The 13900-nt window shown below is 44.4% G+C and overlaps 1 protein-coding gene across 1 annotated transcript in view; it reads right to left on the bottom strand.

Moving 5' to 3' along the window:
- SNX24 (sorting nexin 24) overlaps positions 1 to 13900 on the bottom strand; it is a 1521972-nt gene that overhangs the window by 148423 nt on the left and 1359649 nt on the right. The window contains exon 5 of the mRNA XM_069625579.1: positions 863 to 895. Coding sequence (XP_069481680.1) covers positions 863 to 895 — 33 coding nt within the window. The remainder of the gene's footprint in view (positions 1 to 862; positions 896 to 13900) is intronic.

Here is a 13900-nt window from a genome sequence, read left to right as displayed (position 1 = left end):
TGCTGGGATGCTTTACATGCCCCAAAACAACACATTATGTATCTAAATTGAAGGACCTTGCATATATACTCGCCAAACGTAAAATAGCAATGGTATGGACATCTCCACATGGCTGCAACATAGAAGACTGGTGGAACGACCTCAGAAAGTGGTCAGCAACCAAAACAGCAGCTTGGAGGAGCGTAGTACACTTGAGTTCTAGACATAAATGAAGACATTACTTCAAGGATCGCACTAACCCAATCATTATTTGCACCTGCTGCAGATGGCCCCCAATCGACGGATACTGTGTAGTCACCAACTTATAAAACCTTACACACACAAATCACCATGTGCATGAGCCGGGTGTCCGCATAACAGGCAACGACGGACGGGCGACAGTACAGGTGGGGGAGGGGGGCAAGTTCTGTATGGGTTATTGTTCAACAGTGGAACCTGTTGGGTGACAGACATATTTTCGATTTTCTAATAGATGTGCGTTTATTTCTCTGCTGTTGGAACTGTAACGTTTATTGTAAAGAATGTAAAACAAATAAAAAGCTGAAAAAAAACCCACATAAAATGTTTTCAACCATGGAATACCAAAAGGGATGAATAAGCCATATCCCTAAAAACTATTAGTAAAATAGCTCATAAAGAGTAAACTGATGTGCAGAAAGTCTCTCAATTGTATGTGTGGCATATATCTCCTCAATTATGCAACTGTGATTTCTGATGTGATGGTGTACATTTGGGTTGTGTTCAAGCTTGCAACATGATTGTGCATAATGTATGTCAATAAACAAATAGATTCCCAACACAGCAAGGACACCGGACACTTTATGCGCTATTGACACAAATGCCAGGCAGTTTAGATGCTCACCTTGATTCTTCCGATTCCGTTTCATCAAAGGAACTAGCATGAAAAAAAGACACAGCAATTACTGTTTTGAAATTAAAAATTACATTTTGCCAAGGCATAAAGAAAGGCCTTCAAACCCTGCTGCTTTACTAAGTAAGCCTATCCGCGGTCTATTTTTTCCAGGAATAGAACAGGTACATATTGCCCCTCACATAATAGAACCAAAGGGATCACTTGCAGGTGTAAAATAATTACCATCATCCGCTGCCAAACATCATTTTAATCCATCCGAAGTAGTATCTCTAATCTCACAAATAAAATCTAACAAAGGTCACTGCAAAGGAAAATAAGCCTCATCAAGTAACTTGAAAGTACTGCAGTGGGGTATGTAAGTAAGGCATGGTATCAAACAGTAAAACAGACACAAGTGATCACAGTTCAAGGGTTTTTATTGAACTTCAATTGGGTTTGAAAAATCTTAAATCTCAAAATGGGAGCAAGCTACAACCATCAAATAATAACAATAACTCAGTCCTAGTGGTGTCTTGTCAAAATAAAAGGGCCTATACTAATAAACCTATTGCCAATCCTTACTTCCAAATACAAATAGTGAAGGAAACACTGTTTATGCAAAAGAAAAGTGTTCAAGAAATGATATGCCAGGATATTCAAGCCGTTGGCTTCCCTTCCACACGTTTTCAGCACGGGACAAGGCGGCACACTCAAGCTTAGCACTGTCTCTGGCTTCTTTAGCACGAGGATGCAGTTCAATACTTCAACATCAGGGCCTTCTGGGTAAAAGTCTTCCTATTTCAGAGGGCCTGATGCAACACGACAAACATCAAAGTTCCTTTTCAAATGGATTTCACATATACAAGTTCTCGGATGATTTTCTGTTCACCCCGGGTCCCACTCTGCCGGGCTCAGACCCACTTTAACACAAAACCTTCAATTGGTCTCCCTCTGCTGTGCTCGGACCAAACTCACATACTTTTCCTAACTTTCTGAATTTCATCAAAATCGAAGACTTTCAACTGAGCGCAGGATTTTGCTTGATCAATCGCAGGACCACTTCGATTTACATGTATTCATTCTCTTTCAATTGGTCTCCCTCCGCTGGGCTTGGACCAAATGTATCTACTGTTTTTACTTCTCAGCTGGATACCTTACAGAGACCTTCGATTGAGCACCCATGCAGTGCCGGACCACTGCGCCAAAGGTATTGTAGCTTGCTTTAAAGTTCAATCACTCATCAGCAGTTTAACTGCACTCAGGTCTCTTATCATACAAATTTTAACAATGCTGGTTCCAGCGCTCGCCATACAATGTTGCTGCTTTCAACCTTGGCTTCAACACACACTGCTCTTGTATCAGTCTTCCCAACTCACCGGCTATGTTGACTTCCCAGATGCTGCTTTGTTCTTGGAGCCAAGGACGGTACCACGGCAGCTGGTGATTCTCCCCGCCTTGATTACTGATGCCGGAGGGCCCTGGGTATCTCTAACACACAATGTGGGATCCTTCCGCCTGGTTTCCTGGTCTTACACTTTTTATTCTCGAGGTCTCCAGAAAGTAATGGTTCCTTATCGAAAGGGTCAAGGGAATTTCCCTCCTTGCGATCGCCTTCGATTTTGTTGTCTTTCCCCTCTTGCTCAGCTGCCGTCTCAAAACGGATGTTTCCTCGTATGCTTTGCCTCGCTCAGAGCATGCTATTTTGGTCTGCCGTTTATCCATGTGGGGAAGTGTAATAGAAGTCAGGTGTGAGTGATTGTCGATAATTGCCTGACCTCGCCTGACAATAGTATTGGGACATGTCATGTACACGGCTTGGGTGTTAGTCTGTTTTCCTTTATAGCAGACTGGCCATTCTGTGAAAGGGGGGTGAGGGGGTAGAGTTTCTAAATACCCTCCCCCGGGTAGGATGGGGTAACGGTGATACAGGGAAGGGGATACCACATCTCACCATCCGGTGTCCCACTTCCACTCCCCGAAGATCCCTCACCCAGGTTACCCTCCCGCACTGGTCCACCCCCAGGAACTGGATCCAAAAGCGATGGCTGTGGTCTGGCCACTTGGATGACAGATCCCCGGGGACTAGTGGGTGAGACACCTTCTGGTTTCTCACAGGTAGCAAGCCTAAAGAAAAGACTCCACAATTATCGATTGTGTATAGACGACAACCGGTGGATGTATATGTCCACTCACTGGTAAACTACCCAGTAGGGCTTGCAGGACGAAACCTGGATGGGGGGGGGGTTAGGGGAGTGAAAAAATCCTAGCGATTGCACCCAGAATGTGTCACTTATCCCTCATGAAAAAACTTGGATGCCTTTGCTTGGCAGCAGATTGAAACAGTGGGTTTATATTTGTTAACAATGCTGGTCCTGCCTACCTGGAGAGTGATGATGCGCTGGATGCTAGTGGCGCAAGCTGCATAACACCCTCTTGCATTTGAAGATGCAAAACATCTTAATTCTCATCGATTAATGTTCTCGTGTTAGGTGCAGTCTCTGGGATGGACGTCTAGGGCCAACTGTTCCCATTTGACAAATGTTATGTTACACTACTTGTCTTTTATACGGCACTCATCACCACTGCAGTATTCTTAAAGTGCTGAGCCTCAAATGATGCTCTATACATTGTGGAGCTTGGTTGCATTGAGCAGGGTAATTGAATGCATTCAGGCACCTTGCATGGGTGTAGCAACCAGTGAGGTGTGGCATGTTGTAATTCTCCAATACCTCCTGCTGGGTATCATAACACTATCATTGCATCATCTGAGGCATCCAGTGACATTCTGGCCACCAGCATACCTAAACTAGCATAATTAAACCCACTGCCAGAATGTTTGGCTCCAGGGTTGGTTTGCCTCAATTCCAGGGTGCGTTGGCCTTTTATTTGAACAAGCTTGAAAAAAATCTAATCTTGGGGCTCCCTATATTGTGACATGTGGTACAATTCTATTTTAAATGAGGTACTGATTCACTCTCAATTTAGTCTTGAGTGTAACAGTGCACAATGCATGCAGCACATTTTTTTTATGTCATTGTTATACAGTACAACATCTGTGGCTCATATGACAAAGTGAGGTCTAAAAATATCTTGAACTCTGGTTTAGTGAATTTTGTGAGACACCAATTAATGGTATAATACTTGGGGCAAGGGGGTTGATGTTCATGTGTGACTTTGTGTATGTGTGTTGTGACTATGTCACATTAGACAGGCCAGACTGGCCAGTTGGGGAGGACCAGGAGACTGGGGACCAGGGGAAGTCACCCACTATGAAATGCAAATCCTGGAGGCAGGATACAGGGCATTCCCCACAGTCCTCTTATACTTAATAAAAAACCTAGACAAGTAGCAGAAGGGTCCTCCCACAACAACTCAATATACAACAAAAATATGCCACATTGCTTTCAATGGAATCCTCACTTCTTGTTCTGGGGAAGAGGGGGTGAGGTGCACCCAGAACAGGGGTCAGGACATTTCAAGACATAACTTCCCAAGTCCCCATTAGTCAAACAGAGAACCGCCTCTGTACAACCATATCATCCAGCAGGGAGCCATGGTCTTGCTTTAAATGGATCCATTGTCCACTCTCCCCAGAGAATAAAGCTGGGGTAGGCCAACCATCAGACCAGTGTAAGGACAATTATATCCTGACAGAACATTTAATTCTCTTGAAAACCTAACTGTAAACACCAACTCGAAAATTCCCCAAGAAAAGGGAAGCAAGATAGCCCCAGGGACTTGGAATTCACTGGGCTTAGCCCCCTTTAAATGCAGCGAAGGCAGCACATCAAAGATAAATCTAGACCCCTTTCCACCAATAAACTTCCAGACTGCATGGAATGGATTCAAAGTCTTCACAAGAATTTTTAAGAACTCCCCCTGGAGTACAGAACTCTAAAATCTCACTCTCTGCAGGGAATTTCCCAACTGTCCCAGCCAATGAGAGAGCAGACACTTGGTCCAGACAGTAGGAAAGGAGCCTGTTTCCCCTCAGTCTGGGTAGGGGGCTAGAGTGCAGACATGCTTTGGAGGGCTGTGCCAGAGGAAGATCCAGGAGAACCTAAAGTAGCAAGAGGGACTAGGAGTTTTTATTGTATGATCATCTGGTACCTGAAGTCCCGTCATAGGGTCAGAAGAACCATATCTGCAAAGTGAGAAGAGCAAGGACGTGTTGGCAGTTGAAGCAGGGAAAGGTAAAAGGAGGAGCTGAAGAGAAAGGAAATGAGGTAGAGGATGGAGTTGAACAAAGGAAACAAAGGAGAAGAAGAGAGGAGTGGTAGGGAATATTTGGAGCTGGAGGAGGGAAAGATCAAGAAGACAGAGGAATGAAAGAGGGTGACTGAGAGGTTGGCATTGTGGGTGGGAGGGATATAGAGGAAAGGGGGAGGGAAGCAGAACTTGAAGGAAGAGGTTACCATTGGAAGGGGAGGAGAAAAAGAGGCAGGAGAAGGAGAGAGTGACCCAGTATCCAGGTGGGGAGAGACAATCAGAAGAGGGAGATGGAAAGGAGGAGTGGCAGGGAATGCTTACAGCTGGAGGAGGGAGAGATCAAGAAGAAAGCGGAATGAAAGAGAGCGAGTGAGAGATTGTAGGTGGGAGTGAGAAAGAGGAAAGAGGGGGAGGGAAGCAGAACTGCAAGGAAGAGGTCGCCACTGGAAGGGGGGGAAGAGAAAGAGGCAGGAGGAGGTGAGGGTGACCCAGTAATCAGGAGGTGGAGAGAGAACATCAGACATGGACTGAAAGGAAGCATCCAGTCACTCTGTTGGCAAGGAAGGATCCTTAGCCACAACTTACTGGATGTTCTGACCCAGATCATGGCCTATGTAAAAGGCCAGAGGAGAGAGAGGAGGTATCCACAAAATCCTAGCGTGTGGGGGTACCTGACAACCCTAAGCATGTGGTGGGTTTTTACAAGACCAGAGCCTGTGTTGGGCTCTTCATTGCCTTAAGCTGGTGACATTCTTTGGGTAATACTCTAGACCTTATATTTGTCCCGCTCTCTTTGGTCTTGCTCTATCCTTATCTACCTGTTATTTGGTCTGACCATGTAGCCATTCCTTTTACTGTTAATATCTCTCCTGCACCTTTAGCTCATGCCCACCCCCGCTTTCCCTCACAGCGGTGGTGCACTATTGCAGGGGCGGATATCTCAGCTGGTATCACCAATGCACTTTTGTCTGGCACACCCTGTGAAATCATGGCTCTTTCCTCAGCCATGACCACTGCTGCTAACCATTTGGCCCTCCTTACTGCATCTAGACCCTGCCCCCAGAGCTTTGGTTTTCACCCAAACTTGCCAGTCTCCGTTTGGCTCGGAGGCAAGCCGAGTGGAAATGGCACATATGCTACTGCCTACAGCCTGCCTTGTGTTTCATAAAAAGCTAGCTCATCTTATCAGCATGTAGTTGTTTTGGCTGCGGTCAATCTTTCTCCACTGCTCACATCCTCGCCTCACTTAAGTATGCTTTCATTATTCCCCTTCTAAAAAAACTAATCTTGACCCTTCTATTTCTTCTAATTTTCATCCTATCTTTTGGTTCTCTCTTCCCAATAAACTCTTAGAAGTTTTAGTTACCCCTCTCCTTCGTTCTTTTCTCAAGGATTCTGAATTTCTTGACCCCTTCCAATTCTGATTTTTGGGCTGGTCGGGGTACGGAATCAGTCCTGGTGTCTGCGGTGGATGATCTGGCCCAGATTGTGGATCAGGGCGGTACTGCTCCCTTCATCATGTTGGACCCGTCGGCTGCATTCGACACCGTCGACCATGACATCCTCTTGGAGAGACTCTCTTTGGTGGGTCTCTGGGCCGGTCATTGAATGGTTTTGGTCTTTTCTTGCTGATTGCTGTCAGTCTCTTTCTCTCTCTGCTTTCACTTCTTCTCCTAGGTTCCTCACTTTGGGTGTCCCTCGGGGCTATGCCCTCTCTCCTCTTCTTTTTAATATCTATATCCAGCCTCTTGTTCAACTGATTCACTCTTTTGGTTTTCGGTGTTGTGCATACGCGGATGACACACAGATCTTGGTGCGGCTTGATCTTTTCTCTTCTGTCATTGCTAAGAAGTGTTGCTCTTGCACTTCTGCTGTCCTGGATGGGTAACAATTGGATTCACCATAACGGCGATAAAACGGCAGTCTTTATCGTCGGCTCTTCTCCCGAGACCTAGACTTGGTAGACTGCATTTTGGTCTGTCAAACTTGCCCCCTGACTACCTCCTCTGCAGTGGTCAAGAAGAAAGGTGTGAAGCTGTCTGCTTCACTATCTATCCAGGCCCAGGTTAGTGCAATAAGTCAGTCCATTCAATTAAAATTGTGCATTTTGTGTAAAGTTCTTAGCTACCTTCACACTCTTTTGCATCCTGGTTGCATCTTCCCTCACGTCAGGATCTTTGGACTACCACAACTCTCTTCCTTGTACAACCTGCTTTCCTTATTCACCAACTGCAGATTCTGCGGCCAGGTTAGCCACCAGGGTGGCTCATTACTCCTCTGCTTCTCCCATCTTGTTTGCCCTGCACTGGTTAAGTTGAAGGCCCCCTGTATCATCCCCTGGTCGTTTTACAAAACAGGACCTACATATCTTCAGGAAACATTTAGTCAATATTTACAATCCCGTGTTTTCCATTCCTCCACGGCTCTGTATCTCTTGGTTCCACGCTTTAGGAACTCCAGTGGGGGGGGAGTAAGAGGGGGTTGCTCCTTTTGGTGGCTGCCTCCCAGCTTTGGGACTCTACTCCGCTGTCTCTTCGTGACATTTCAGACCATCCTTCCTTTTGGCGGGCCTTGAAGACCTTCTTGTTCTTGGCTTGATTCCAGTCTTTGTCTCTTCGTCAAGTTCCTTTACAGTTTTCTATATCCATAGCACCATGAGGCCCTAGCTGGTGTAGGCTGTGCGATAGAAGTGCTTTTAACATAACATCACATAACATCACATAACATAACCTAACATAAAATAACATAAAATAACTAGCTCAGAACTCTGCAAACTATTTACCAGGGGGTGCCTCAACAACAATGGCGGCTGCCTGCAAGTCTGCATGGGGCAGATAGGGAAGACATGAACTATCTCCTCAAAAGCCTGTGCATTGTCAATGTTAGTGATTTTTGGGTGTAGAGTCCAAATCCTGCATAGGGCATCTAGGCGATTATGACAAATCCAAACTGGGAAACACTGCATGCAGTATTGCATTGCCCAAACGGTGAGATGTCAGTGGAATTTGTCAAGGATAGAGTCAGTTATTGTTCTCCCAGGGTGGCTTGCAAAACATATGGAGTTGAAATATCAGATAGTGAGCTGGGCATAAGCATGCGTTAGCTGTTTCAGAGGTAAAGACATGCCATTAGATATTCAGGGACAATGCTAACAATATTGCTATGCTATGGCCACAAGTTAGGAGACATGATGGAAGAGTCCACCTGGGCAAGATGCGTGGCCCCTCCCGATTAAGCATTCCAGCTCTCCACAATCACTCAAATGTTGTATTCAGCCTGGCAGAACCCCTTCAATAAGGTGTGCGTCTTTCACAGCCAGGTGGTGGCTGGCTTGTGGTGAGTGTTGATATGCCAGTTTGTGGCCAGTAGGTCCATTTCACTTCCCATTGCCTTCCCCGGAGAATTCAAACGGGTTAAACCCTCCTTAGCCGCATTTCTGTGGCAGGATGCTGTGAATTCATTTTGGTTCCTAGAGGCTAGGTGTTCGACTCACCATCCAAGTGCTAACAAACCCAGCATTTACTACCAATTCAGTGGCAGCTCTGGAGGCGGTACTGAATGAGGTCTGCCCTTGGAGCACCAGAATGGACAAGGGTCCACAGACTCTCACACCAGGAGCCTCAGCAAGCTAAGCTGGGGAAGGCATGTCACCAGTAACCCACCCTAGTGTTTAGATGCAACAAACACCCCTTCCAAGATGGGCCTCTCATTCAGTTCACTGAACTGAGATTGCAGAACATTCCCCCATCCCAATACGTCCCCCATCAATAATTCTGAAGGGAGTGGCAGGATGCTCACCAGTCTCAAGATGGATGGTGCCCAATTCCCACAGCAATCTTAAGATCCTCCAGACTCCAGTCCATGCCAAAACATGTACCGTGATGTCCAAGCAGCTTCTAATAGTAACACTTGGATCCCAATTATAAAAGACGGATTCAGAAGGTAGTCCAATGTCGGAGGAAATGTCTTCACCTTACATCAGGCGGAAATTAAGGAAAGAACTTCAATGGTCACAGTTAAGATCCTGAGAAGCCGACAGCCCTATAGCTACTTCTAAACCTTTATCTTGTACTTTTGATTTTTGTTCATGCTTTTATATAAAGGTGGCTGCACATGTTCATTCCTTTTTTTCAAGCTGAGGGCAAGTAGGATGACTAACTTCCATTTGATTTGGTTTGCCTACCTCCTACCTGCCTGTTTGCCTCTTAACAAGGAACTATTCTGCCACGATTTAAGTCAGGAGCTTCCTGACAACAGGGGAAATTAGTACAATGCTGCAAGCAAGGAGAGGGTGTTTTTGACAGCACGCTCTTGCCAAAGAGTCTAACTGTTTCTCTTTTGCAACTCCTAATGTTTTATTCATTTATTTCCCTTCTCCCACTGGAAGCAACAGGATTATGAGCACCCTACGCTTGGTGGTTGCTTCCCATCTTATGGCCAATACGTTTACAGGGATTTGTACCCATCAGTCTATAGGGGGCGTTATTTTCACTACCCTGAAAAGGGACATGCTCCTGCAAAAGCAAGAGTCTTGCTGATTGCTGACTCCTTTTTCTTTCCTCTCCAAGATACATGGAAGACCTTACAAAAGATATAATACTGGACTTTTGAGTGGCTAGGAGGCTTCTTTGCGACATTAATTAGCCATCTTTTTTCAAACAGTTCCCACATAAAAAACGACCACCTCCTGTTAAGACGATGGTGCAAGGGGGCCTGTTGGGGTTTGACTCATAACATGGATGCAGGTCCATATATTCTTGGTACACTGGTTCCATTGCCACCTTGCAAAGGGTCCACAATCCCTGGCTCTCCTGTGGGTGGAACATGTGAGAAACCAGAGGGTGTCTCACCCGTTAGTCCCCGAGGATCTCTCTCTCACGTGGCCAGAGCACAGCCATCACCTTTGGATCCAGACCCTGGGGATGGACCAGTGCAGGAGGATCACCTGGGTAAGGGGTCTTCGGGGAGTTGGGGAGAGGCAGCCGATGGTGGGACACAGTATTCCCCCCTTATTTGTTCACATAACCCATCCTATTTTTTAGGATTCTCTAAGGTCCAACCCCCAGCCCCTTTTTACACAAACACTGGGCCAAGGCAGAGGGTGACAGAGTAACAAGACTAACTCTCATACATCGTACTGGACATGTCACGTTTATCAGGTCAGGCAAAGTCACGCACTTGACTTTAATACCCATTCGCTCTCCTCACATGTATAAAAAGCTGAACCCAAAGACACACTCTAAACAAGGTGGAACACGAGTACGAGCAGAACTTCCGGGGCGAAGGCAAACCTACTGGAGCAGAGCGACGGATCAATGGACGAGTGCAGCGGGTTGAAAACTCCAAGAGTTTCCTAATGGAATTTGTTGCCTCAGACAGGCCGCAAAAGACATGTGGAGAAGGCTAGGTCCCACAAGTGAAGGCTGCATTGTGTTTCAAGGACGCCAGCGACCCTCTTGGGTAAACAGCAGAGTTGAGGAGGCGAGGTCAAGCTGTGGTACTAACCTTGACTCGTGAATTGGAAATCGTAAAACCAATAAAGAAACGCACACAGCCGGTGAGTTAGCAAGCAACCTGAGATACCAGTGTTTGTAAAAGAAAGTTTGAAGTGGCAACATTATATCACAAGTGAAGGATGCTTGTGTGTGGATAAGACGCGAAGAAACGCAGACCTGTGAATGAACATTGAAGTAAAGACAGCTGGGGAATCAGCGATACAGAGTAACGGAGTGGTCCAGCAAAAGGAAATAGCCCACTCGAAAGTCTCTGTGAATGGTGCATTGTTTGTAAATATAAAGTGAATGAATTGCAAAAGCAAAGTAAGCTAAATTAACTCCTAGAAAAGTGGAGGGTGGAAGTTGAACCTTGAACTTTTAGTCAAAGTGGTCCAGCGGAGGTATGGAAAGAAAGCCATGCACATTTGAAAGTCTTTGACACCTGAAAGCGGTCTGAGGCCAGCTGAGGGAGGCGTGAAGTGTAATACGCTTGGGGAAGGAAGTACCCATGCAAGTTTTGTTGAACTTTGTTTTGAAGAGGTCTGAGCCAGACAGAGGGGGACCTATGGTTTTTGTTAGCATAGGCTATTTTGATTTGATAGACTAAGATTGCTCTGTTTATCGTTTAATGATCGAGACTCCTCACAGCCTAGTTCTAGGGCAAAGTAGGAATTTTTCTAACCCCAGAAACTCCAATAAAGGTTTTACAAATTGTACCTACTGTGTCAGTGTCATACCTGTGATACCATGCCTCCCCTACAGACCCTAGATCCCTTTGCCTCTTATACCATGCAAATTTGGCATGGATCTTAAAAGGTTGCAGAAATCTCTAACAGTGCACATTTCCCTCTCCCCTAGCACCTTTCCTTTTTCCACTGCTCGGGCAAATTTCTTTTTATTTTTTTACAGAAAAAACAAAGTATCCAGCATACTGTTGAATCTTAGGCCCTCAACTCTACTTCCTCTATTATTCCTTTTTTTCTTCATTCAGTTCCCATTTGGCATTTTTCTCCTCTCACTGAATCAGCCTTTATTCATATTTTGTCATTTATTAAGGCTACTACCTACTCAGATGTTCCCCTTTTTGTTGGAGGCGTGAATTCCTACACTCATCTCCTAGTTATGGCTTACACTGGTGGATGCCTCTTTTAGCCAAAGGGTCTTCTCAGATGCACTAAAACATGCAAAATACCTCTGTTATTAAATAAGCTAGACCTGATTACCCGAACAATAACAACTACCACCCTATCACGACCTTGACCTTTTTGAGTACATTTATTGAGAAATGTGCAGCAGTTCAACTTTCCCTTCGCTTATCCAAGCATTCCCTTTGGCATGACTATCAATCTGAATTCTATCTCTGGTGTAGCATGGTGTAGCTACCCCATGCCCATGGTGAATTCTGGAGATGCAGGGGGTCTGTGTACCCCTTCCTTGATCTCTCAGCTGTGTTCTTTACAGCCAACCACATGGATCTGATTAGCAGCTGATCCTCCCACATTGGTCTGGGTGGCCCTGTCCTGGACTCATTCTTCTTTAAGTGCAACCGTATGCAGATTTCTAAGTTATGTCGTGCCAGGTTGGACCCCTTCCTTTGCAGTGTTTATTTGTATCTCTCATGTGGTTTAACATCTAAATGGAACCCATGGGAGATTTGGTGTCCAATATGGGCTTCGAGGTACACTGATATGCTGATGGGGAAACACCCAAAAAGAGGTAGGAAAGACAGAATCTCTAAAAATTTGGTATGCCCAATTTGACCTCATATTTATGTGTGTGGGGGTGGGGGATAAAGTAAATACAAAATGTGGAGGGATACGCAGGGCTCTGGAGGGTCTCCCCCTGCATACATATGCGGGCAAATGGTGAAAAAAAGAACATTCAGTCCTTTAAGATTCATTTTTATTTCCTGCAAATGGTGAAAAAAAGAACATTCAGTCCTTTAAGATTCATTTTTATTTCCTGGTTACATCACAGTAAACCTGTTGATGACACTCAGTTCTATCTCATGATGCAATCCCTAGCAGATATCCGTGACCATGCAGACTGTACCATCAAGGACTGACTGTATTATCATTGAAACTAAACCCATCCAAAACAGAGTTTCTCTGGTATCCTGTGTTTCCTCCCCACCTGAACATTTTCAAGAATGTCTTTTTCCACTCTCTTCTAATTGAAACAATCCAACCCGGATGTCACCTGTACAATCTCTTGAATTTACTCTTGATTCCAACTTGAACTTTATATCACACAGTTCTTGTCTTTCACAATCTTATTTTTCAGTTGCCTTTCCTTTGTACGATTAAACCTTTTATTACTCCCACAGACTTTCATACCATCCTACAGGCCTTAGTTCTTTGAAATTAGGACTGTGAGAATAGCATCTTCAAGGGCCTCCCACTTCCACCTTTGCGACTCTGAAGTCTATTTTGCATTTTCCTGCATGTCCAATCTTATGTGCACAAAGGTTTGAGAACATCATCCCACATTCATTTCTCTCCACTCGCATCCAGTTGACTCCAAAACACTTTTTATGATCTACTACATTACTTGCAAGCCATTGATATTGGGCTAGCATACTTACCTTTCTGATAAGCTGAGCATCTTTGCTGGATCAAGAAGAGCCAATATTTTGCAGCTTGTTAGACCGCAATTTAAGTAGTCCCACTTTTTGGATTAAGCTTTTTCGTCTCTTGCTCTACATGCTTGCAGTGCCCTTCCTTCTTGCATTTGTTTACTACCCACTTATTTAATTTTTTTTTTTTTTATTTGGTATGGCTGATAAAATCAACCTTTCAAATATATGAAAATACAATTAACAATGTACACTTAACAATTCCACATTAGGTCATTAGTCATAAAAATGCAAAATTATTTGATTAACTGAATTTCACAATGTATATAACAAATATGAAACATGAATAGAAAGGGCTCATTTGGTATCATTGTTATCATTAGATAAGATAGCATTTAAGAATTGTGTTATGGCAATTCTAATAGATAATTTTGTGCTCCTAAATAATCTGATCCAAAATTCATTTTCATCCATAGGGACATATGCACAGAGTAAATTAGAAAAAAAGAAATTTCTTGTTGATATTAAAGCTGGACAGGTCACTAACAGATGCTGTAAAGTTTCAGGAACATCTGAGTTTTCACAAAAACGACAGTAATTTAAACGTTTTGAAATCAGCCCTCTCCTTGCCATTATTTCTCTTGTCGGCAATAAGTTAAACCTAAATCGCAGATATTGTTGTCTCGTATGTGGCGCTGGAAATTTAACTAAATAATCTGCCATGGTACGCAGCTTTTTTTGTCCAAACCATTGTTCATTAAAATCTTT

This window comes from Ambystoma mexicanum, chromosome 6p (genome assembly GCF_040938575.1).
Source record: "Ambystoma mexicanum isolate Mex_15411 chromosome 6p, UKY_AmexF1_1, whole genome shotgun sequence".
NCBI classification, from domain to species: domain Eukaryota; kingdom Metazoa; phylum Chordata; class Amphibia; order Caudata; family Ambystomatidae; genus Ambystoma; species Ambystoma mexicanum.
Note: the sequence above shows the minus strand (reverse complement) of the source record. Positions and strands in the feature narration are given on the sequence as shown.